Source organism: Thunnus maccoyii, chromosome 9 (genome assembly GCF_910596095.1).
Source record: "Thunnus maccoyii chromosome 9, fThuMac1.1, whole genome shotgun sequence".
Classification (NCBI taxonomy): Eukaryota; Metazoa; Chordata; class Actinopteri; order Scombriformes; family Scombridae; genus Thunnus; species Thunnus maccoyii.
In genome coordinates, this window is record NC_056541.1 from 424,022 (window position 1) to 450,000 (window position 25,979).

The 25,979-nt window shown below is 45.9% G+C and overlaps 2 protein-coding genes across 3 annotated transcripts in view; one reads left to right on the forward strand and one right to left on the reverse strand.

Moving 5' to 3' along the window:
• Positions 1-5,939: 5,939 nt before the first annotated feature.
• Positions 5,940-23,560, reverse strand: LOC121903565 (gelsolin-like). Its single transcript, XM_042420720.1, has 19 exons — positions 23,459-23,560; positions 21,767-21,967; positions 21,237-21,391; positions 20,635-20,796; positions 18,927-18,986; positions 18,742-18,831; positions 18,557-18,649; positions 18,338-18,470; positions 18,131-18,219; positions 17,395-17,523; positions 17,228-17,314; positions 13,519-13,652; positions 11,951-12,041; positions 11,697-11,867; positions 8,390-8,564; positions 8,178-8,299; positions 6,405-6,482; positions 6,272-6,332; positions 5,940-6,197 (listed from the first exon to the last, which is right to left on the reverse strand). Exons 2-19 carry the CDS (start codon positions 21,957-21,959, stop codon positions 6,028-6,030), a joined length of 2,193 nt encoding a protein of 730 aa, XP_042276654.1. The 5' UTR covers positions 21,960-21,967; positions 23,459-23,560; the 3' UTR covers positions 5,940-6,027.
• A 2,374-nt stretch (positions 23,561-25,934) lies between these two features.
• Positions 25,935-25,979, forward strand: part of fhip2b (FHF complex subunit HOOK interacting protein 2B) — a 26,157-nt gene continuing 26,112 nt past the window's right edge. For both annotated transcript variants that reach the window (XR_006098067.1, XM_042420719.1), the window contains exon 1: positions 25,935-25,979. This exon is cut by the window's right edge and continues 242 nt beyond it. The gene's annotated coding sequence lies outside the window, so the exon portion shown is untranslated.

Consider the following 25,979-nt stretch of genomic DNA (forward strand, 5'->3'; position numbering starts at 1 on the left):
TGAGATGACAGGACAGGATAGAAACAGAAAAAAAACACATTTCAAACACAAAATTGTGATTTTTCTTCAAGCTTGCTAAAGCTTTGCTTTATTTCTTGTGGATTTCTGTATTTTACCTCTAAATTATTTTTTTATTTATTCAGATAAAACAGAATAAGTTCTGTTAGTTGATTAATCAATCAATGAAAAAGATTCATCAGCAACTATTTTGACATTTGAATCGTCGTTTTAGTCATTTTTTGTCAAGCAAACCTTAAAAAATAAGCTAATGTGATGATTTATTGCTTTTCTTTGTGGAACATGAAGATAAACTGAATATTTTTGGACTGTTGGACACAACCAGACGACTGAAGGTGTAACTTTGGACTGTGGGGAACTTTAACGGATATTTTTCACTATTTTCTGACATTTTATGGACAAAACGTTTAACCGATGAATCAAGATGATAATCTGCAACATGTGAGGAGGGTCCCAGGAGACGTTGGGAAAGGTTGGGAACCACTGCGATATACTGGAGACACGAGGTTCTGTTTTCACCATAAAAACCTGATTAATGATGTTGAGCTGTTGGCCACTCCGGGCTTCCGTAGGACGGTGTAGACAGGTGTAGGTGGTGTGATCAGAGAGTTAGACGTTAGTTTGTGTTGTTTCAGAGAATTCTGTTGATTTTGTGATGAATAGTTTGTGAACACAGACTCACACACACACACACACACACACACACACACACGTCTGTCCTTGTGAGGACCCTCGTTGACATAATGCATGTCTGACCTTTAACCCCGACTCTGACCTGAACCATGAATGTATTAATAGATGTGGATAAGGTGTCTCCCCCCAGTGGCCACTTGCAGTATTGCAACGAAAAAAATCCCTGCAGCCTTAAAAGCATCTTCCACACAGACCTCCAACTTTCTATTATGAGTTTTTGATCCATGAAGGTTTTATATTTGTAAAACTTTAAAAGTCTAGTAAAGTTGTAAAGTCTGTGGGCTGAGCGGGAGAAACATACTGAACATATTCAGCTCAGACGCCAGACGCACGTTTCAATCCGTCGTCTGACGTCACACAGCTGCGTCTCCTGTAAACGTGACGTCAGACTGTCACAAACTAAATATTTTATTGAACATGTTCTGCAGCTGTTTTTATTGCTGCTTTACGTCGGTTCTGTTCTTTCAGTAATTAACAGATTTAAATGTTTGTGTTTGTTGTTTGACAAACAGACGCTGCTGATCTGTAATCAAATAATAAACATTGGAGCAGTTATCAGTTATCAATAAGTAGAAATGATTAACAGTTTAAAATGTTACTTAATCATTTCTACATATTGATCCCTTGATGAGCGTCATCAGTAGTTGTCGCCTCCGTAAACGCCGCTGGCGTGAACGAAGACGTCCTCGCCTCCTCGCCGGGCGGAGCTGAGTGATGGATCCAGGTCCTATAACACATCCAGGACCTGAACCCTCCAACAGACACCTGAGTCCCAGTTAGAGGACACAGTCAGTCAGGTCCTCACGAAGACAGACGTACAAGTACACACACACACACACACACACACACACACACACACACACACACACACGTTATCCTGTACAGACTGTCCTCTGATCTACTGCACTCTATCAGATTCTATTAAACTCTACTGTGTTCATGTGGCTTTCTGTCTGTTCTTCAGTATTTATGAGCTTTTCATTCTGTTCTTGTTATTTATTGACATCAGTATTTATAAAGATACTCCAATAAAGTATTACACTATCAGACTGTTGCCATGGTGATACATGACACACTTGCACCAGTATTTATGTTTATTTAGTGTCTGTGTTGGGCTCCAAATAATCAGAAACATTTAAAAACAGTTATGACGTGTAAAATGAAGAAATATTTCAGATTCTGCAGTGTTTATATGTCAGCAATCAAATTTAAGTAAATTAGTGTCATTAATGAACGTAACTGTAGCAAAGGTCAGATTTCTGCTCCCATTGAAGCGCTCAGACGACTCTCAGCTCGTTCAATAACTCAACCTGCAGCCGGTGTTCAGCTGCTATAAACATACCTGCAGCCGGTGTTCAGCTGTTATAAACATACCTGCAGCCGGTGTTCAGCTGTTATAAACATACCTGCAGCCGGTGTTCAGCTGTTATAAACATACCTGCAGCCGGTGTTCAGCTGTTATAAACATACCTGCAGGCGGTGTTCACCTGTTATAAACATACCTGCAGCCGGTGTTCAGCTGTTATAAACATACCTGCAGCCGGTGTTCACCTGTTATAAACATACCTGCAGGCGGTGTTCACCTGTTATAAACATACCTGCAGCCGGTGTTCAGCTGTTATAAACATACCTGCAGGCGGTGTTCACCTGTTATAAACATACCTGCAGCCGGTGTTCAGCTGTTATAAACATACCTGCAGCCGGTGTTCAGCTGTTATAAACATACCTGCAGGCGGTGTTCAGCTGTTATAAACATACCTGCAGGCGGTGTTCACCTGTTATAAACATACCTGCAGCCGGTGTTCAGCTGTTAGAAACATACCTGCAGCTGGTGTTCAGCTGTTATAAACATACCTGCAGCCGGTGTTCAGCTGTTATAAACATACCTGCAGGCGGTGTTCAGCTGTTAGAAACATACCTGCAGCTGGTGTTCAGCTGTTATAAACATACCTGCAGGTGGTGTTCAGCTGTTATAAACATACCTGCAGCCGGTGTTCAGCTGTTATAAACATACCTGCAGGCGGTGTTCAGCTGTTATAAACATACCTGCAGGCGGTGTTCAGCTGTTATAAACATACCTGCAGGCGGTGTTCAGCTGTTATAAACATACCTGCAGCCGGTGTTCAGCTGTTATAAACATACCTGCAGCCGGTGTTCACCTGTTATAAACATACCTGCAGCCGGTGTTCAGCTGTTATAAACATACCTGCAGCCGGTGTTCACCTGTTATAAACATACCTGCAGGCGGTGTTCACCTGTTATAAACATACCTGCAGGCGGTGTTCAGCTGTTATAAACATACCTGCAGGCGGTGTTCACCTGTTATAAACATACCTGCAGGCGGTGTTCAGCTGTTATAAACATACCTGCAGCCGGTGTTCAGCTGTTAGAAACATACCTGCAGGCGGTGTTCAGCTGTTAGAAACATGGCTGCCTCGAGTTTCCAGCAGATCATTGCTCACTAAAGCCTCTTTCACACATGCAGTCTGTCCCTGAAATGTTCAGGAACATTTCCTGCATGGGGTCATGTGTGAATAGTGAAAGTTTATCCCAGTAATTAGCCAGAAACTATGCGTGAAAGAGGTTTGAGTAGCATTGTGATAGTGGGAAACATGCGCTTGGGGTGGGCTAAGAGATACCAGCGTTACACAGTAGATGACTGGGAAAAGTCCTGTTTACTGATGAATCCCAGTCTGAGGCGTGTGGCAGTAACAGAAGGTTACTGTGGTGTATCGAACCCACAGCAGGGCTGCAAACTTGGCACCTTTTTGGTGAAAATCGCAATTTCAAATCAAAATCAGGTAATTTGTGTGATTCATTTAGATCTGAGGAGTTTTTTTTATTTGAAGGGGGAATGAGAGAGAAAACTTCGTATTTAATTAATGACTTTGATAGTTTAAAAAAAACTGAGAGCTGCATCCAACCAGATGTTGTTCTTTGCAAACTGTCACACTGATGGGCCGATGAGATTGTTTACAGCGTGACACAGACAGCGCAGAACATCTAAACACAGCATCACTCAACGTTAGCTCATAGTTCATAGCGACAGATCAAACATCAGAATTACACGACGGAACAACGACGGCAAGATTCGTATTATTGTTGTTGAACGATGAACGATGGACAGATAGAGAACAGTTTGCTACTGATGCTAACTGGCCAGCTAAGCTAACGTTAGCCTCGTGCTTGGTAAGTTAACGTTTAGCCAACTGAAAGTAAATAACGTTATTATTAAAAGACAATAACATGCTGTCACCTACATTACCACTGTAGGTGGTTACGTACAGTGTGTACAGCCTGTTCAGATATACAGTAGTGAGTGAAATGTCTTGCACGTTGTATTTTAGACTAAAATCAATATATATAATTTGCAGGTACAGTGGGTATTAGATAGGGCGGGGTATCAATATAACACAGTACCAAGTAGTATCCAAACAAATGTGAAGCATTTGAGTTTTTCATGGCACTACATAGTGAACACAGGAAGTGACAGTTATCTCCGACATGCAACGTCTAATATGTTCATGGACATGTATATCCGTGTCAGTTGCCTTCTGGTGAACGTGTTGCTGCATCGTGTTGCTCTGCAGTAACGTCACTTGGACTGCAACGTGCTCCGACGTGCACAAAGGTCTCAAGGGACCAATCATCACTGCTTGCAGCTTTAATTATTATTACTATCAAGGCCTGAGCATGAAACTCACGTAACTTTGCACATGCATCAGAAGTGGCGAAAATTTGAACAATTTTCAAAGTAAAAGCCCGACCTTTAAATTTTACATGATGATACATGATGATGATGCACGATGACACATCTGCAGACTCTTGGAGCCAAACAGGAAGTCTTGTAGAATCAAATAATGGTCATAAATATTCTGAGTTGGTGAATGTGTAACAGAGTTTTTGTAGCTGTAGAAATATTTTGTGTGTAATTAAAATTTGTGCAGGATTTTTTTCAACAGTGAGGTTTCACAAAGTCTGAGAGACGGAAACACAAATGTCCGACCTGTGTGTGCAACACTGACGTTACGACTACAAACTGCAAGTTATGAGTGTGAACTTTGACCCTGATTTTACGTGTGAATCCGATTGGTCAAACACAGAGTCAGTCTGTCCAATCAGAGGGCAGATGGTTCAGTTGCGTTCATCCACCTGCAGGTCTTCAAAGATGGACGTCGGTGCGGCGGCTCTCCTGGATGCTGTAGATATTAATGTTAAACATTCTACGTGTTGTGTATTTAGCTTGTAGTGACTTAGTAATGACTTTCATGTTCAGGAAGGCTGCTTTATGTACCCAGAATAGAGCAGTAATGTAGCTTTCTGTTAGCAAATGTCTGCTAGCGTTACTGACGCAGCAGCTGTTAATAGTCTGAGATGCTTTATGCTTTTATGAGCACTTTTTCAAACTCCTCCTAGAGAGTTCATTAGATTCATTTGAAAGGTGGTTGGTATAACTCTCAGGCTAAAGTCATACTAAATTAAGAAGAAATAGTTGATACCTCGAACAACGACGTCATAGGTCATCTTCCAGATTCCGGGGTGCAGACACCCTCTCTACGTTTAAGAGTAGGCTTAAAACTTTCCCTCTTGATAAAGTTTATAGTTGGAGCCGACCAGACTCGCCTTGGACCAGACGAAGCCGCGCTGATCGGATGATCACACAGCAGTGACTGTTTCCACACTCAACGACCACAACACCTGTGAATCAGCAGGTAGTTTACACGCCTGTGAGGCGTCAAACGTCTGCTGACAGAGCAACATGGTGCAGTTTTAAGACACCACATCGCAAAATATAAAGCCTGCACTGAAAGGTGAGACGCTCTGATGGATGGACATCGCTGCCGTATAAATATATACTAACACAGTCACAGTATTTACAATAATCATATAATCATATATACAATAATCAGTAAACATATAAACACTACAGCGCTGAGTATCCTAATAACCACCAGTCAGCTGTATCTGAGACTCGTTACGCCACAAAGTTCATGTTTAAATTAATTTAAACAAATCACTTGTTAGTTTGAATGAATTCAAACTTGACGTGACAGCGTGACGTGCTCACTGTTTAGTTTATGTGCGGGAAACGTATGCAGGTTTTTGTGTGTAGACCTCATTGATGCATCTGACCCCTGCTGTCAGCTGACATGTTCACGTTGCTCTGATTGGATGAATCACCTCGGCGCCCGCTAGAGGCTCAAATGGATCAGACAGCCAGACGGGTGTGCAGGTAGACAGACAGGTAGATTTATTTATGATATAGAGCTGCTTCATCATGTGAAAACAGGAGGTGACATCACTGGGTCACATGTTTTACACCTGCAGGCTCTCGATGGCGCGCTGCAGCGGGTCGACGGTCCAGAACTCACGGTTCCAGCCCAGAAACCAGCCGGTGAAGGTCGGCGGTTCGAATCCCTGCTTCACCGTCACTGTGGGGGTGCGGGGGTCTCTGCCAGCCGGGTCGCTCTTCAGGTACCTTACAGCTGCACGGCAAACTGACAGTTAGCATCTGTTCACCTGTTCATCTATTAAATGTCTAACCTCCTGTCTGTCTCACCTGACACGGCGGCCTCGGTCTTCTCCTCCTCACGCGCCTCGTTTCCGATCCAGACAAACACCTGCAGGACGACACAGGAGGTGAGGGACACAAGGGTCAAGTTTTGTAACTATGGTGACGGCAGGAGACTCACCTGGTCCCAGGTATCCAAGATCATGACATCATCAGGAGCGAGGTCATCCTGTGTCAGCTCACCTGGAACCTCCTCCATCTGAACACAGACACACACACAGCAAACTGGAATATTATAACTGATCAATTTACAATTAAACGATCAATAAACAATAGAAAGGTCACCAATTAATCAAAAGCTTGTTCATAAATTATATTTCTTATTAATTATCTCCACTGGCTATTAAACAGTATCAATCAAAGAACCACCATAAAACCGTAGCAACCAGTGTGTTAACCACTAGCAACCAGTGAGTTAACCCCTAGCTACCAGTGTGTTAACCCCTAGCAACCAGCGTGTTAACCCATAGCAACCAGTGTGTTAACCACTAGCAACCAGTGAGTTAACCCCTAGCTACCAGTGTGTTAACCCCTAGCAACCAGCGTGTTAACCCATAGCAACCAGTGTGTTAACCACTAGCAACCAGTGAGTTAACCCCTAGCTACCAGTGTGTTAACCACTAGCAACCAGCGTGTTAACCCGTAGCAACCAGCGTGTTAACCCGTAACAACCAGTGAGTTAACCCCTAGCAGCCAGTGAGTTAACCCCTAGCAGCCAGTGAGTTAACCCCTAGCAACCAGCGTGTTAACCCGTAACAACCAGTGAGTTAACCCCTAGCAGCCAGTGAGTTAACCCCTAGCTACCAGTGTGTTAACCCCTAGCAACCAGCGTGTTAACCCATAGCAACCAGTGTGTTAACCACTAGCAACCAGTGAGTTAACCCCTAGCTACCAGTGTGTTAACCACTAGCAACCAGCGTGTTAACCCGTAGCAGCCAGTGAGTTAACCCCTAGCTACCAGTGTGTTAACCCGTAACAACCAGTGAGTTAACCCCTAGCTACCAGTGTGTTAACCACTAGCAACCAGCGTGTTAACCCGTAGCAACCAGCGTGTTAACCCGTAGCAGCCAGTGAGTTAACCCCTAGCAGCCAGTGAGTTAACCCCTAGCAACCAGTGTGTTAACCCGTAACAACCAGTGAGTTAACCCCTAGCAACCAGTGAGTTAACCCCTAGTAGCCAGTGAGTTAACCCCTAGCAACCAGTGAGTTAACCCCTAGCTACCAGTGTGTTAACCACTAGCAACCAGCGTGTTAACCCGTAGCAACCAGCGTGTTAACCCGTAGCAGCCAGTGAGTTAACCCCTAGCTACCAGTGTGTTAACCCGTAACAACCAGTGAGTTAACCCCTAGCTACCAGTGTGTTAACCACTAGCAACCAGCGTGTTAACCCGTAGCAACCAGCGTGTTAACCCGTAGCAGCCAGTGAGTTAACCCCTAGCAGCCAGTGAGTTAACCCCTAGCAACCAGTGTGTTAACCCGTAACAACCAGTGAGTTAACCCCTAGCAACCAGTGAGTTAACCCCTAGTAGCCAGTGAGTTAACCCCTAGCAACCAGTGAGTTAACCCCTAGCTACCAGTGTGTTAACCACTAGCAACCAGCGTGTTAACCCGTAGCAGCCAGTGAGTTAACCCCTAGCAGCCAGTGAGTTAACCCCTAGCAACCAGTGTGTTAACCCGTAACAACCAGTGAGTTAACCCCTACCACCTAGCATGAAGATTAGAAAGAAGCTAATGTTTGAAGTCTTTAGTACTCAAACGATTGAGTGTTATTGATCAGTTTGTTGTTTATTGATTGCCTGTTAATGACATCACTGATCATTAAAGCTCAGTGAACAGAAACCCTGCTCAGCAGTGTGTTAAGAGTCATGTGACCAGATCATGTGAGCAGACAGACCAAGAAGTTTCCGGTCTTGTTGGAGCAGGCAAACAGACGAGGAGGATGAGCCTCCATTTGGTCCTTCAGCCGAGGGGACCGACAGTAGTCCTCCTGTCCCCCCAACGCATCCCAGAATGCACCTGGAACCACAGACAGGCAGAATCATGCGCTTCAGATGGACAGATAAACAACACAGAGACCTCCCTCAAACCACCGCCACCCCACCTCACCTTCCTCCTCCCCCTCCTTCAGCAGGGTGGGGGTCACCTGCAGGAGTCCAGCCAGGCGTTCTGCTCCCTGGGCTTCAGCCGAGCTGCTGCTCCCCCCGCTCCACAGCCAGCAGCCGGAGGGCGACACCAGGAGGAACACATCACAGGAGTTCAGACTGCAGGAGGATGGGTCCACCTGAGGACAGAGGATTTACCTGAGGACAGAGGATTGACCTGAGGACAGAGGGTCCACCTGAGGACAGAGGGTTTACCTGAGGACAGAGAGTCCACCTGAGGACAGAGGGTCCACCTGAGGACAAAGGGTCCACCTGGGGACAGAAGGTCCACCTGAGGACAGAGGGTTTACCTGAGGACAGAAGGTCCACCTGAGGACAGAGGGTTTACCTGAGGACAGAGGGTTTACCTGAGGCTAGAGGACCAGAGACATGGCTAGGATTGGGTAGAACTGGCTTAAACTGGTTTAAACCAGACATCCAGACCAAAAACACGAGGCGTTCAGGGACAATGTACAGTGTATTGTATATTGTATGTACTGTAGATATAGCATTAAACAATTAAACTGAAACAGTTACAATTTAAGAGGACAAATCATTTTTAAATGTGAAATAATGTTGAGGATTGTATGTTTGATGGTAAGTTTTTCTATCTCTATATACAGATGGCTGACAAATTAAAGGAGAATATGGTCCAGGTCTGAATGCTTGACCCCTACAGTAAGGGAATCTGGTGGCTCTATGCTGCATTTTGCCAGCATGGTTTGGGTCCACTTGTCCCCTTACGCTGGGATCCTACTGGGCCCATGTGCACCGTGTTCCGGCTCTGAAGCAGTTTTGCGCCGTCGGCACCCTATACCGCCAGGAGCGTGTCAGAAGTGGATCGTCTTGACTATGAGGAAGCCATCTTTTAAATTCTGTTGCACTCCTACTACAGTAATTACAGCAGCCTAGTCAAAGCTTATTAAGTGCCTTAAGGCTACCGTAATTACTGCAGTAGCAGGCCAACTAAACTGCCCAATTTTGTTTAACTTGCTCAGCTTTCATTGATTTGGTCATTTTCCTTGATTTTTGTGCCTCTACTGTGGTTAGGTAAGCTACTTAGTTAAATGGTTTCTTTATTCATCTGTTTTAATTGTGTTTATTGTTGATATGTCTGTGTCTGACTTCCTGCCCAGCTCGATCTGCTCTGTGCTGCTTGACGCGGCGTCCATGAAAAATAGACTAGGCTAGAACACGGTGCACACGCGCCCAGTGAGATCCCGGCGTCAGAGGGAAGGGTCACTGCAAATCAATACAAAGTTGTTGCGAGTGATCATCTTCATCCTATGATGAAACATTTCTATCCTGATGGGAGTGGTCTCTTCCAGGACGACAGTGAATGGTTTGATGAGTATGAATGATGTGAATCATATGTTATGACCTTCGCAGTCACCAGATCTCAACCCAGCTGAACACCTATGAGAGATTTGATTTAGGACCGATGTGTTAGACAACGCTCTCCACCACCATCATCACAACACCACATGAGGGAATATCTTTTGGAAGAATGATGTTCATCCCTCTGGAAGAGTTCTGGCAGCACGTGGTGGCCCAACACCTTACTAAGACACTTTCTGTTGGTTTTGCTCTCATTTTTCACCCATCTGTATATCTAAAGGAGCCTTAAACATAAATACTGTCTTTCTGACATTGCTTTTCTGACTGTAGGAGTCGGGAAGAAGTATTGTGTAGAGCCTCAATTGATAAATTGAGGAATATGGTACCAAAAACTGTTAAGGATAATTGAAATGTACACATTTAAAGATGTTGTAGCCAATGAATGTTTCTTTTTATATTGAGTGGAGGCTATTCAAGTTAAGAGTTATACATTATACAGGGATGAATACTAAAGAAACATCAGAGATTATTGAATGCTGTATTGAGGGGAAGACGGTTAGTTCTGGATGTTCTAGTCAAGAAATGGTAATAAAAGTTGTGAGGCAAGTTTCTTTCAGACACTAAGTGTAAATCAATTTCTAGATTAAAATAAAACACAGATTCCAAAGTTAAATTTTGCGGAGAACATGATCAATGTGAGGTTTGAATGCAAGTTCAGAGGCAAGATTAAATTAGATCAACTCTATCCAGAGAAGTACCATCATTACATGTTATTATTAGATTTTTAAAAATTTTTTTAAGACTCTGATTTGTACCAAAGACCATAATGTAAGATTTTGTTTTAATGAATAGTAGTTTATTAGACAAGAGCCAGATTCGTAAGGTATTGAAATCCAATTGAAGGGCAGTTTGGATTTGCAGTAAATGAGGTTTAGAAGTATAACTGACAGTATCATCTGCATATAGTCGCACAGAAGAATTAGAACAGATTACAGGAAGGTCATTAATAAAAATAGAGAAAAGAAGTGGACACAGTGTCGAACCCCACCACCTCTTTGTTGAACAAATGAATCAGACTTACTCTCTTCAAGGAAACCACATTGTCTTCTGTTATGTAAATAAGAGTTAAACTATAATAATGCATTTTGAGATAGATTGACTGCATCAAACTTATCTAAGAGCAGGTAGTGATCAACCAAATCAAAAGTCTTCTTGAGATCAATAAAAATAGCTGGTGTAAGATGACCAGTATCGGATGTAGAAAACAAATCATCAGTAAGTTTTAACAGAGCGGTGGTTGTTGCTTGATTAGGTATTAGTCTATTAGTCTTAAGACACTGTGATAACTGATTAAAACTGATTAAATACTTTAGCAAGAGAACAGATTATTAATATAGGTCTATAATTATTTAGATCAAGAATATCAACATCTTTGTGAAGTGGAGTAATGTGTGAATATTTCCAGATAGCTGGTAATTTACAGGTAGATAACGATATGTTGAATAAGTCAGCAAGCAGGTACATGAGAATATGAGAGGCTGATTTAATATTTCTGGATTCAAAGTCCTGCACCACTTCTCAAATTCTTCTGTGGATGTTGTTCTCATAAAGGAGAAGGAGAACTATCAGAGTAGGAAGAATCGGGTATTAAGTCAGAGCAGACAGAGGAAAAATGCAGACTGAACACTGGGTAAAAAATAGAGTAATGAATTATCATATTGCTATCTCTTATCTGATTAATAGGACGTTTATCTAGAGTGTTTATTTTGGCTTTTATAAAGGAGTGTGGGGCATTCAGGGACTTAAATGAAGGTAGGGCGTTTTCAGGAGCTTAAGTGAATGCAGGGCGTTCAGCAACCCAAATGTGCGTGGGGCATTCAGGGACTTAAATGAGCTTGGGGTATTACAGAACTTAAAACGGTTGTGTGTCTCACCTCCACAGCTCTGGTGTCTCCTGCTGGATTGGCTCGAACCTGGAACAGGCGGGTATCTGCCACCTCTGATTGGCCACCCTCTCTCGAGGTCCCGCCCTTGTACACCACCATTGGCTGGCCCCTGAACAGGCTCATGAGGTGGGCAGGCTCTTTTCCCTGAACCACACGTACCTGGAGACAGAAGGTGGTCAGTGTGAGGCCTTCAGGCTCAGAGGATTACAGTCCGCTGTACCAGTGGTCACAGGTGTACGAACCTGTACAGCAGCACCGCCTAGCTCATCATCCAATTGAACAGCCAGGATCGCCGATGCTCCGACCTCATCTTGGCTAGACTCCGCCCCCTGCCTGAAGAGAGAGAGAGAGAGAGAGAGAGAGAGAGAGAGAGAGTAAATTTTCTTAAAGTTAAAATTTTGTTTTTTTTTTTAAATCATTTTTATTTATTTATTTATTTTACCCTGAACTCTGATGAGTGAAACTCAGAGTTTTCGGTTCCAGAACAGCTGATCACAATTTGTTTAATCAGCTCTGAGTATGTTCACTCTGAGTTAAGCTCATGTGTGGTGAATGACAAAAGCTGTCATCAATGAAGCTCCGATACTACGAGTCACCATGGCAACAGGTAAATAAAAGGCAGAGCATAGCGACATTAATGCATGTGTATGTGGACGATGCACATTAATCCTTTAAAAAAAGAGCCTGAGTCAGAGCGGGAAAAGTGTCAATAAAGTTTTATTCAATGTCGTCCATTAATTGATCTTTTATCAGACTTACATTTCCTTAATGATGATAAAGTGGAATCTGACTGTGTATCAGGTTGCAGCTACATTACATTTTAAATATATTTGTTCAAAACACAGGAAGCAGCAACTGAAGATTAAAAATATAGTTAAAGATTTAAAACATATATAGATCAAAGACACAGACCTGACTGCAGCTCAGTCTGATCAATAATAATGTACTTGATGATTTGTACTTGAAAAGACGTTGATATTAAAGCAGTAGATTTTAGATGTTTAGACGTCTGTTTGTATCTCAGCTTAACATCACTCAGTGATGCTGCTCACTCAGAAATATTAACATATAATCTCCAATATTACAGGAACGATGTTCTATCAGTGCGACCAATCACATCATTAGTGATAGGGATCATTATTCATTGATCCTACGCATCTAAAGCTTCATACTGATTGTTTAAATTTAAACTGAGATTAAACATTATGTGTCAGGAGCTGCTCTAACAAACAGAGTCTCAGTGTTATAACAGAAGGACATGAAGAGGTTTGATTCTGAGCTGAGGATCAATTCATGCTGTTTGATATTTGACTGTGAGAGAAAAAAAAACTCTGTTCAAAGAAATTACTGATGTGCATAAAAACTTCAGAAAGTCCTGAGTAACAAACTAACGTCCAACCAGGATTTAGATTCTGTCAGTAAACCTCCACTAAATAATGCGCTTCGATACGAGCTTTGATACGACTGAATGAATGAAGACATGAAACTGTGAGAGGAAACAGAGAGAAACTCAGAAAACCTGCCAGCGAGCAGGTTAGCTTCACAGAGTCAGTTACCATGGCGACTGATCCTGAGTTTAAGTTATCTCTCTTTCTGGTACTGAAAACCCAGAGTTTCCCTCATCTCAGGGTTAAACTTCTAAGAGTTTTCACTAATCCCACCCTCTGAAACGAGACTCAGAGGGCCAACAGCTGGAGGAGTGCTCCTCTACAAACATACTAAAAAACAAAATACACCTGAGACAGTCAGATGCTTTACCTGAGAGATGGGAGAGCATGTTTAAATTAAAGTTCACATGATGAAATCTCACCATATATAGATGATGTGACCCTGTCTGTCGCTGTGTTGGTACTCATACTGGATGATGTAACTGTCTCCTCCAAAGAACTGACCGAACATCGACGAGTCCACCGCTACCTTCTCTGATCCCTCTATACGCCACACCTGCAGACGGACAGGTGGAGAGACAGGTAGACAGAGAGTAGAGGTAGAGACAAAAGTTTGACTGAGTCCTAAATAAAACAGTTGTTTTCTATTCAAAAATTAGATGAACATTGACATTTTATGTGGAAATTGTGAAAGGAGTGACCACAATACACCAGAGGAAAGAAAAGAAGAAAGTTGGAAGAGGATTTCAGAGACAGAGAGAGATCAGGACTTCAGAGAAAGAAAAAACAAACAAAAGAAGAGGAAGAGACGGAAAGTAACAGCAAACTACTGGAAACTGAAATCAATAGGTTTTGGCATTTAAACTATAAAACATGTCCCATCTGAAATATTAAAGTTAACAGCTAACAAGCTAGACACCCCTCAAACCCAGACCACATCCAGCCAAACTCACACTACACATGCTGAACTACAACACAGCCTTTCCCCGAGGACTCACCCCCCTACGCATCCAAGTGCAGCCTCTAGTCACCCCCCTGCATCTGTCCTAGGCCTGGCCTCTAGTCACCCCCCTGCATCTGTCCTAGGCCTGGCTCTAGTCACCCCCCTGCATCTGTCCTAGGCCTGGCCTCTAGTCACCCCCCTGCATCTGTCCTAGGCCTGGCCTCTAGTCACCCCCCTGCATCTGTCCTAGGCCTGGCCTCTAGTCACCCCCCTGCATCTGTCCTAGGTCTGGCCTCTAGTCACCCCCTGCATCTGTCCTAGGCCTGGCCTCTAGTCACCCCCTGCATCTGTCCTAGGCCTGGCCTCTAGTCACCCCCTGCATCTGTCCTAGGCCAGGCCTCTAGTCACCCCCCTGCATCTGTCCTAGGCCTGGCCTCTAGTCACCCCCTGCATCTGTCCTAGGCCTGGCTCTAGTCACCCCCCTGCATCTGTCCTAGGCCTGGCCTCTAGTCACCCTTTGCATCTGTCCTAGGCCTGGCCTCTAGTCACCCCCCTGCATCTGTCCTAGGCCTGGCTCTAGTCACCCCCCTGCATCTGTCCTAGGCCTGGCCTCTAGTCACCCCCTGCATCTGTCCTAGGCCTGGCCTCTAGTCACCACCCTGCATCTGTCCTAGGCCTGGCTCTAGTCACCCCCTGCATCTGTCCTAGGCCTGGCCTCTAGTCACCCCCTGCATCTGTCCTAGGCCTGGCCTCTAGTCACCCCCCTGCATCTGTCCTAGGCCTGGCCTCTAGTCACCCCCCTGCATCTGTCCTAGGTCTGGCCTCTAGTCACCCCCCTGCATCTGTCCTAGGTCTGGCCTCTAGTCACCCCCTGCATCTGTCCTAGGCCTGGCCTCTAGTCACCCCCTGCATCTGTCCTAGGTCTGGCCTCTAGTCACCCCCCTGCATCTGTCCTAGGCCTGGCCTCTAGTCACCCCCCTGCATCTGTCCTAGGTCTGGCCTCTAGTCACCCCCCTGCATCTGTCCTAGGCCTGGCCTCTAGTCACCCTTTGCATCTGTCCTAGGCCTGGCCTCTAGTCACCCCCCTGCATCTGTCCTAGGTCTGGCCTCTAGTCACCCCCCTGCATCTGTCCTAGGTCTGGCCTCTAGTCACCCTTTGCATCTGTCCTAGGCCTGGCCTCTAGTCACCACCCTGCATCTGTCCTAGGCCTGGCCTCTAGTCACCCCCCTGCATCTGTCCTAGGCCTGGCCTCTAGTCACCCCCTGCATCTGTCCTAGGCCTGGCCTCTAGTCACCCCCCTGCATCTGTCCTAGGCCTGGCCTCTAGTCACCCCCCTGCATCTGTCCTAGGCCTGGCCTCTAGTCACCCCCCTGCATCTGTCCTAGGTCTGGCCTCTAGTCACCCCCCTGCATCTGTCCTAGGCCTGGCCTCTAGTCACCCCCCTGCATCTGTCCTAGGCCTGGCTCTAGTCACCCCCCTGCATCTGTCCTAGGCCTGGCCTCTAGTCACCACCTGCATCTGTCCTAGGCCTGGCCTCTAGTCACCACCTGCATCTGTCCTAGGCCTGGCCTCTAGTCACCCCCCTGCATCTGTCCTAGGTCTGGCCTCTAGTCACCCCCCTGCATCTGTCCTAGGCCTGGCCTCTAGTCACCCCCCTGCATCTGTCCTAGGCCTGGCTCTAGTCACCCCCCTGCATCTGTCCTAGGCCTGGCCTCTAGTCACCCCCTGCATCTGTCCTAGGCCTGGCCTCTAGTCACCACCTGCATCTGTCCTAGGCCTGGCCTCTAGTCACCCCCCTGCATCTGTCCTAGGCCTGGCCTCTAGTCACCCCCCTGCATCTGTCCTAGGCCTGGCCTCTAGTCACCCTTTGCATCTGTCCTAGGCCTGGCCTCTAGTCACCCCCCTGCATCTGTCCTAGGTCTGGCCTCTAGTCACCCCCCTGCATCTGTCCTAGGCCTGGCCTCTAGTCACCCCCCTGCATCTGTCCTAGGCCTGGCCTCTAGTCACCCCCCTGCATCTGTCCTAGGTCTGGCCTCTAGTCACCCCCTGCATCTGTCCTAGGTCTGGCCTCTAGTCACCCTTTGCATCTGTCCTAGGTCTGGCCTCTAGTCACCCCCCTGCATCTGTCCTAGGCCTGGCTCTAGTCACCCCCCTGCATCTGTCCTAGGCCTGGCCTCTAGTCACCACCTGCATCTGTCCTAGGCCTGGCCTCTAGTCACCACCTGCATCTGTCCTAGGCCTGGCCTCTAGTCACCCCCCTGCATCTGTCCTAGGTCTGGCCTCTAGTCACCCCCCTGCATCTGTCCTAGGCCTGGCCTCTAGTCACCCCCCTGCATCTGTCCTAGGCCTGGCTCTAGTCACCCCCCTGCATCTGTCCTAGGCCTGGCCTCTAGTCACCCCCCTGCATCTGTCCTAGGCCTGGCCTCTAGTCACCCCCCTGCATCTGTCCTAGGCCTGGCCTCTAGTCACCCTTTGCATCTGTCCTAGGCCTGGCCTCTAGTCACCCCCCTGCATCTGTCCTAGGTCTGGCCTCTAGTCACCCCCCTGCATCTGTCCTAGGCCTGGCCTCTAGTCACCCCCCTGCATCTGTCCTAGGCCTGGCCTCTAGTCACCCCCCTGCATCTGTCCTAGGTCTGGCCTCTAGTCACCCCCTGCATCTGTCCTAGGTCTGGCCTCTAGTCACCCTTTGCATCTGTCCTAGGCCTGGCCTCTAGTCACCCCCCTGCATCTGTCCTAGGCCTGGCCTCTAGTCACCCCCCTGCATCTGTCCTAGGCCTGGCCTCTAGTCACCCCCCTGCATCTGTCCTAGGCCTGGCCTCTAGTCACCCTTTGCATCTGTCCTAGGCCTGGCCTCTAGTCACCCCCCTGCATCTGTCCTAGGCCTGGCCTCTAGTCACCCCCCTGCGTCTGTCCTAGGCCTGGCCTCTAGTCACCCCCCTGCATCTGTCCTAGGTCTGGCCTCTAGTCACCCCCCTGCATCTGTCATGTCACATCCACTGTAGGTCCAGCCTGGAGCTCCAGACCCGAAACCACCACAGCAGCAGCGGTGGCAGCTCCACATCCAGACCCAACAAACACACACAGGCAGAAGGGCCGACATGATCCTCCTCATGTACTCTAATTGAAAGTTCCAGGATGAACAGACCCTGTTCCCAAAGCACAGAGCAGAGAAGATCTGGTTCCTCACCTGCTTTTCTCCGTCTCCGCGGTCCACCATGCTGTGCTGAGCTGCCATGGCCTCTGATTGGTGGAGAGATGATACGTCAAACGGCACCTGTCCAATCAGAAGGCAGATCAGTTCTCTAGTGATCGATGATGAGAGCGGAGCTGCTAATTCTGAATCTGATTGGTTACCTTCTCTATCTTTGCGATCTGATTGGATACGTAGGCGGTTCCCATGCCAACGGTGTCGTCAGAGTCCCTCCAGTCCTTAAAGAACTGTTTGAAGAGCGGAGTCTCCCCGAATTCAGGGAGGACCTGGACCTGAAGGGGACAGAGTCAGGACAGGTAACACCTGCTCACCTGTTCACCTGTTCACCTGTGTGTGTGTGTGTGTATTTTCACCTGTGTGTGTGTGTGTGTATTTTCACCTGTGTGTGTGTGTGTGTGTGTGTGTTCACCTGTGTGTGCGTTCACCTGTGTGTGTGTGTGTGTGTTCACCTGTGTGTGTGTGTATGTTCACCTGTGTGTGTGTGTGCGTTCACCTGTGTGTGTGTGTGTGCGTTCACCTGTGTGTGTGTGTATGTTTTCACCTGTGTGTGTGTGTATGTTCACCTGTGTGTGTGTGTGTGTTCACCTGTGTGTGTGTGTGTGTGTTCACCTGTGTGTGTGTGTATGTTCACCTGTGTGTGTGTGTGTGTTCACCTGTGTGTGCGTTCACCTGTGTGTGTGTGTGTGTGTTCACCTGTGTGTGTGTGTATGTTCACCTGTGTGTGTGTGTGTGTTCACCTGTGTGTGCGTTCACCTGTGTGTGTGTGTGTGTGTTCACCTGTGTGTGTGTGTATGTTCACCTGTGTGTGTGTGTGTGTTCACCTGTGCGTGTGTGTGTGTGTGTGTGTGTGTGTGTGTGTGTGTGTGTGTGTGTGTTCACCTGTGTGTGTGTTGGGTAGTTCATCTTGTGGATGAATTGCTCTGAGTTCTTTAGAACAGCATGACGCTCCTCAGTGTTCGCCTCCTTCCCTGCACACGCACACACGCACACACACACACACACACACACAGGTAGATTACAGACCAGTGTGAACTGGTGTCAGGCCATTGTGAACTGGTTTCAGACCAGTGTGAACAAAGTTTGAACCTTTCCAGACAAAGATGTGTCCGTTGGCTCCGTTGTCGAGGATGAAACACTCGCTGGACTGCAAAGCACTCTGGGAGAATGGGTTCTGATCTGCTACCATGGTAACCTCCATTTCACCATCGGCGTTGGACACCTGAGAGACAGACAGGTAGAGAGACAGATGAGCACTTCCTGCTGCTGCATCACAGTAAAAGCCAAAGTATTCAGTAATCATGTGACCTTGTAAAGTTTGGCCAGTTTCCTGTTGGAGGCGTCCATCTTGGTGTCGTCACTGATGTCGGCTTCAGGCAGCTCTGGCTTCTCCCCGAGAACCTGAGGTCAAAGGTCAGCAGGGAGGGGTCAGAGGTTTGTATGTTAATGGTGGTATAAATACATAAACAACATGTCAGGTCATGTGACATTACCTCCAGCATCTTCGCAGGCTCCGCCCCCTCGTCACAGAGCAGCAGCTCGGCCCGCCCACACCGCTCGTTGTCACGGATACCCTTAGACACCTGTCAATCAGTCACAGACATGTGACCATGGGTGTGATTGTCACCGGCTAATGATGATGATGATGATGATGTAATGAGGTGATGTCACCACTCACCAAGGTCGCCTTCAGCTTCTCAAAGCGGTTGCTATGGGAACCAGACCACTGGATGATTTCCTGTAGAGAGAGAGAGAGACAGGATCAGAACTGTCTCTCTCCCTGTCTCACCTCTCTCTCTCTCTCTCTGCCTGTCTCACCTCTCTCTCTGCCTGTCTCACCTCTCTCTCTCTGCCTGTCTCACCTCTCTCTCTCTGCCTGTCTCACCTCTCTCTATGTCTGTCTCACCCCTCTCTCTGCCTGTCTCACCCCTCTCTCTCTCTGTCTGTCTCACCCCTCTCTCTCTCTGTCTGTCTCACCCCTCTCTCTCTGTCTGTCTCACCCCTCTCTCTCTCTGTCTGTCTCACCCCTCTCTCTCTGTCTGTCTCACCCCTCTCTCTCTCTGCCTGTCTCACCTCTCTCTCTGCCTGTCTCACCTCTCTCTCTCTGCCTGTCTCACCTCTCTCTCTCTGTCTGTCTCACCCCTCTCTCTGTGTGTGTCTCACCCCTCTCTCTCTCTGCCTGTCTCACCTCTCTCTCTGCCTGTCTCACCTCTCTCTCTCTGTCTGTCTCACCCCTCTCTCTCTGTCTGTCTCACCTCTCTCTCTGCCTGTCTCACCCCTCTCTCTGCCTGTCTCACCTCTCTCTCTGTCTGTCTCACCCCTCTCTCTCTCTGTCTGTCTCACCCCTCTCTCTGTGTGTGTCTCACCCCTCTCTCTGCCTGTCTCACCTCTCTCTCTGTCTGTCTCACCCCTCTCTCTCTCTGTCTGTCTCACCCCTCTCTCTGTGTGTGTCTCACCCCTCTCTCTCTGTCTGTCTCACCTCTCTCTCTCTGCCTGTCTCACCTCTCTCTCTCTGTCTGTCTCACCCCTCTCTCTCTGCCTGTCTCACCTCTCTCTCTGTCTGTCTCACCCCTCTCTCTGCCTGTCTCACCCCTCTCTCTGCCTGTCTCACCCCTCTCTCTGCCTGTCTCACCTCTCTCTCTGCCTGTCTCACCTCTCTCTCTCTGCCTGTCTCACCTCTCTCTCTCTGTCTGTCTCACCCCTCTCTCTCTGTCTGTCTCACCCCTCTCTCTCTGTCTGTCTCACCTCTCTCTCTGCCTGTCTCACCTCTCTCTCTGCCTGTCTCACCCCTCTCTCTGCCTGTCTCACCTCTCTCTCTGTCTGTCTCACCCCTCTCTCTCTCTGTCTGTCTCACCCCTCTCTCTGTGTGTGTCTCACCCCTCTCTCTGCCTGTCTCACCTCTCTCTCTGTCTGTCTCACCCCTCTCTCTCTCTGTCTGTCTCACCTCTCTCTCTGTCTGTCTCACCTCTCTCTCTGTCTGTCTCACCTCTCTCTCTCTGTCTGTCTCACCCCTCTCTCTCTCTGTCTGTCTCACCCCTCTCTCTGTGTGTGTCTCACCCCTCTCTCTGCCTGTCTCACCCCTCTCTCTGTCTGTCTCACCCCTCTCTCTGCCTGTCTCACCCCTCTCTCTCTCTGTCTGTCTCACCTCTCTCTGTGTGTGTCTCACCCCTCTCTCTCTCTGTCTGTCTCACCTCTCTCTCTCTGCCTGTCTCACCCCTCTCTCTGCCTGTCTCACCTCTCTCTCTGCCTGTCTCACCTCTCTCTCTGCCTGTCTCACCTCTCTCTCTGCCTGTCTCACCCCTCTCTCTGCCTGTCTCACCCCTCTCTCTGCCTGTCTCACCCCTCTCTCTCTCTGTCTGTCTCACCCCTCTCTCTGCCTGTCTCACCTCTCCCAGGTCCAGTATGAAACTGTCTCCCTGGTTGAAACTCTCCCAGCTGACGGGAACTTCGGTCGCCCTGACGATCCGTCGACCTTTGACCTGCAGCAGCCTCTGAACATCCACGTCATTGGTCAGCACGTGCTGGAATCCTGAGGCCACACCCCCTTTCTGAGGTGGGAGAGACAGGAAGTGATGTCATCAGTTCTGAACAAGAGAGAGGATCTTTGACCCAGAATGTTACTGACAGAAAAGTTATGTATGTTTACTGTAGTATCAGTAGTAGTACTCGCAGTACTAGTACTAGCACTGCTAACTATTGTAATGATGATTGTACTACCAGAACTCTGTAACAGTATTAATTATGCATTAAACAATAAACAAAACAACAAACAAAAAATAAAAAACTAATTTAAAAGCAAATAAAAGTTTCTACAGTAGTGCAGGTAGTACTGATAGTACAGGTAGTAGTAGGAGTACTAGTAGTACTGGCGATACTAATAGCACAGCTGGTACTGATACACTGGTAGCACAGGTAATATTGGTGGTACTAGTAACACCAGTAATACTGATAGTACTAGCAGTACTGATAGTACTGATAGTACTGATACCATGTATTTGAGTCCAGTTTTGAAGTATCCAGTGAAGGTACTGGACTCGTGGCCCTGGACTTCGCGGTACTGAACCGGTGCCCCCTGCAGGAAGTCATCCATCTGGACTGCAAAGATGGCCGCCGCACCGCTCTCATCCTGAGAGCACTCTGAACCTGCAGGACAACGTGCCAATCAGAGAGCAGAACCAGGGTCACACCTGTATCAGCTGTTATTTATTTACTGCTCTGCAGCTGACAGACGCTCCGGAAACCTACAACTTCATATCAAATATGGGACTTTTTAAGTAAATTATCACTTTTATAGACTTAAATAACATAAGTCACTATTATGAGATAATTATCAATTAGGATAAAGAGTTCAAAATTATAGTGACTAATTTATTTATTTTCAAATAATCTGATGTGAATTTTGATTGATTAATACATTGTGTATTGCAATATTAGCACAGGTGTATGGTAGTACTAATTCTACTACTAATACTAATACTACAGGTGCGTTGTAGTATTAGTACATGTATATTGCAGTACCTTGCCAGTAGTGCAGGTCGTACTGCAGGTGTCCTCCTCGGGTGGCGGTGGTGTGCAGAACCAGGTAAGCGTCTCCGCTGTAGAACCCTCCGTACAGACTCTGAGGAACAGGAACCAGTTCCAGGTTCTCCACACGCCACACCTGAAGCCCCGCCCTCTGACCCGCACGCTCAAACTCCGGGTGGAACACCATTATGTCACCTGTAGGGGCGGAGTCACACAACACCTGAACACCATGATGTCACCTGCAGGGGCGGAGCCACCTTTAAGATTATATGGCTCACAGTACTATAATATAGCTGGTAGTATTTTCATTTTTACTACAACGAGCACGGAGCTTCACTACTGTACTGTAGGACTGATGCTCAGTTTAGATAATATAGATTTAAAACATGCAGAGAAGGTGAACACTCGATGACGTCAGTGACCACCACACCCAATGCCACCAAAGTGTCTGTTGATTTTGACATTTCATGCAGAAAAGTTGTGGTAATTTAGCAAAATTGAAATTCTACAGTTTTTTTCAGTATGTGTTCACTATTTCCTGGAGAGAGTGAGAAAGGTGAGGCAGCCTGAGAGACGAAACTCAGAGCAGAAAACCTGCTTTTTAGTTTGTTGCTGTGAGAGGATTCTGTTTAATGAATCAACAGCCTTTAAACACACTAACAGGTCTGACTATCAATAAACTGTTGAATTCATCCGTGAAGCAATCAGCAGAGTGACTCATCTTTTCCAACAAACAAGCTCTGATACAGCTGGGAGAAGCAGGAAGAGACTCGCCCAAAGACAAACAAAACAAAGGTTTAAACTACAGACAGTGAACGTGTCGTCAGACAGAAAGAGGTTTAAACTACAGACAGTGAACGTGTCGTCAGACAGAAAGAGGTTTATACTACAGACAGTGAACGTGTCGTCAGACAGAAAGAGGTTTATACTACAGACAGTGAACGTGTCGTCAGACAGAAAGAGGTTTATACTACAGACAGTGAACGTGTCGTCAGACAGAAAGAGGTTTAAACTACAGACACTGAACGTGTCGTCAGACAGAAAGAGGTTTAAACTACAGACAGTGAACGTGTCGTCAGACAGAAAGAGGTTTATACTACAGACAGTAAACGTGTCGTCAGACAGAAAGAGGTTTATACTACAGACAGTGAACGTGTCGTCAGACAGAAAGAGGTTTAAACTACAGACAGTGAACGTGTCGTCAGACAGAAAGAGGTTTAAACTACAGACAGTGAACGTGTCGTCAGACAGAAAGAGGTTTAAACTACAGACAGTGAACGTGTCGTCAGACAGAAAGAGGTTTATACTACAGACAGTGAACGTGTCGTCAGAGGTGTGAATGTGTGAATTGTAACTTTAGAGTTGGAAACTGGAAACAAACTCATGATTAATTGATGAGAAGAAGAACTGAAAACTGACGACTGACAGTGATGATGTTGATGATGAAGAGTTTTCAGTCTAACTACCATCTTCATCTTTTCTTTTGTCTGTTTCATCTCTTTAAAATGAATCTGACTGAACAAACAGAATCAGCTTTATACATATTACAGACTGATAAAATCAATAAAACAGTCAATAACACTGATTGATACTGATCACCAATGATCACTATTGTTTGGTAATGATCATTAATAATCACACTGGTGATCAGCAGCAGTTTGGAAGTGAAATATGAAAGAAACTCACCGTCAGTGTTTGTGTTCAGCTGGATGAAAGTGTTGCAGACGAAGGCTGAGCTCCACCTGAAACACTGACAGAGGAGGGAGAGGCTGTGGGGGAGGGGCTGCAGGTAACTCTACCTGTCCAACCCCCCCCCCCCCACACACACACACACACACACACACCTCCCCCTCTGTGCAGCAGAGTGGTCACACCCAGCTGGAACACATCCAGCCTGATGAACAGCTGCTGCTGAAAGGAGAAGTTCTGTTTGTAAAACTCACGAAAGATAATCAGACGAGGAAGAAGAAGAACTCAGATACTTTACTGCAGTAAAAGTACATAAGTATTATGAGCTTGATGTAGTTAAAGTATTGCAGTAAAAGTACATAAGTATTATGAGCTTGATGTAGTTAAAGTATTGCAGTAAAAGTACATAAGTATTATGAGCTTGATGTAGTTAAAGTATTGCAGTAAAAGTACATAAGTATTATGAGCTTGATGTAGTTAAAGTATTGCAGTAAAAGTACATAAGTATTATGAGCTTGATGTAGTTAAAGTATTGCAGTAAAAGTACATAAGTATTATGAGCTTGATGTAGTTAAAGTATTGCAGTAAAAGTAGTGGTTTGGTCCCTCTGACTGATATATTATTATATATGACATCATTAGATTATTAATAGTGAAGCATCAGTGTTAGAGCAGCATGTTACTGTTGTAGCTGCTGGAGGTGGAGCTAGTTTACACTACTTTATATACAGTTAGCTAGTTTAGTCCAGTGGTTCCCAACCTAGGGGTCGGGGCCCCTCCAAAGGGTCAGCAGATAAATCTGAGGGGTGGTGAGATGATTAATGGGAGAGGAAAGAAGAAAAAACAAAGTTCTGATACACAAATCTGTTTTCAGTTTTTGGACTTTTTCTCTAATCTTTGATTTTTGCTGAAATATTGGATCATTTGAACATTTATTGAAATGAAAGCATGTGAGAAGTTTAGAGGGAAAAATCACTATTTGGTGGAGCTGTTAACAACTCATAGACATGTGAAATGTGACCCCGACTACACACTGCTTTTTGTAAGACGTCAAAAGACAAAAAGGTTGGAAACCACTGGTTTCATCTTTAACAATGTGTTGTATTTTAAAAGCTTGTTATATTATCCATTGTGTCAAATCTTCATCTGAAAAGTAACTAAAGCTGTCAAATAAATGTAGTGGAGTAGAAAGTACAATATTTCCCTCTGACATGTAGAAAGTAGCATCACATGGAAATACTCAAGTAAAGTACAAGTACCTCTAAACTGTAGTTAAATACTTGAGTAAATGTACTCAGTTACTTTCCATCACGTCTTTTTTTCACTGTTGAATGTTTAAACGTTGAATGATTGTGAGGACACAAACAAACAATAAAGTAATAAAATCTGATCTTATAATAATTTTCATTTGTGTAAAACTGTCAGTTTGTTTCTGTGAGAACGAAGCAAACGGACGCTTTGACCTCCAGAATGAGATCAAACATGTCAAAACAATCAAATGTCACAACACATAAAACAAGTTCAAAAAGAGAGTTAAAGTGAAGCAACAGGAAACAAATTCACAGCGACATTAAAACACTACAGACGTTTAAATATTGATGTTTTGGATGTGAACAATTTATACATTTAATGCAGTTAAACAGAGACGACGACGCAGCTCAGAGACATGGAAGAGATCAAACATCCAGAGCTTATAATGACATGATATGTTAATGATATGTTAATGATATGTTAATGATATGTTAATGACATGTTAATGATATGTTAAACTGTGTGTGATGTGTACAGATGATCTTTGCAGAACATGAAACGTTTTGTATCTTTAAACGTCTCGCTGCTTTACTCAGTAAACAAACAGGAGGAAATGTGCATCTGTTCGGGACTATTTTCAGCGGCGGATGAATCCACACTTGATGCTGTATTGCAGTGGTGGGCAAATAGCGGCCTGTGGGCCAAATCTGGCCCTTCAGCATGCTAACATGCTAACATGCTAACATGCTGCCATCAGACTAAAATAATGCTGTTAACTCTCATCGGGATCTTTGAAGGCAGTTTGAGGATTATTGATTGTTGATCCTGGATGAAGTTATATTGACTACTGGAGGCAGAATGAACCAGTTGTTTCATCCTCAGTGAACATAAAGCAGCTTTATGAGATAATCAAATTAAACGTTATCGAACGAGCTTTTACTGCTGCTGTCTCTCCCCGTCCTCTCTTCCTCTACCTCCTCTTTACCTCACCCTCTTTCTCTTCATAATTTCCTCCTGTACTTCCTCCTCTCCCTCCTTTCCCTCTCTCCTTCTATATCTACCTTTCTCTCCTTCTCTGCCTCTTTCTCTCCTTCTCTCCCTCCTTTCCCTCTCTCCTTCTATATCTGCCTCTTTCTCTCCTTCTATATCTACCTCTTTCTCTCCTTCTCGACCTCTTTCTCTCCTTCTCTACCTCTTTCTCTCCTCCTCTACCTCCTCCTCTTTAACGAAGCTCTTATTTTGAAATTCCCAGCCGGAACTCAGGAAAA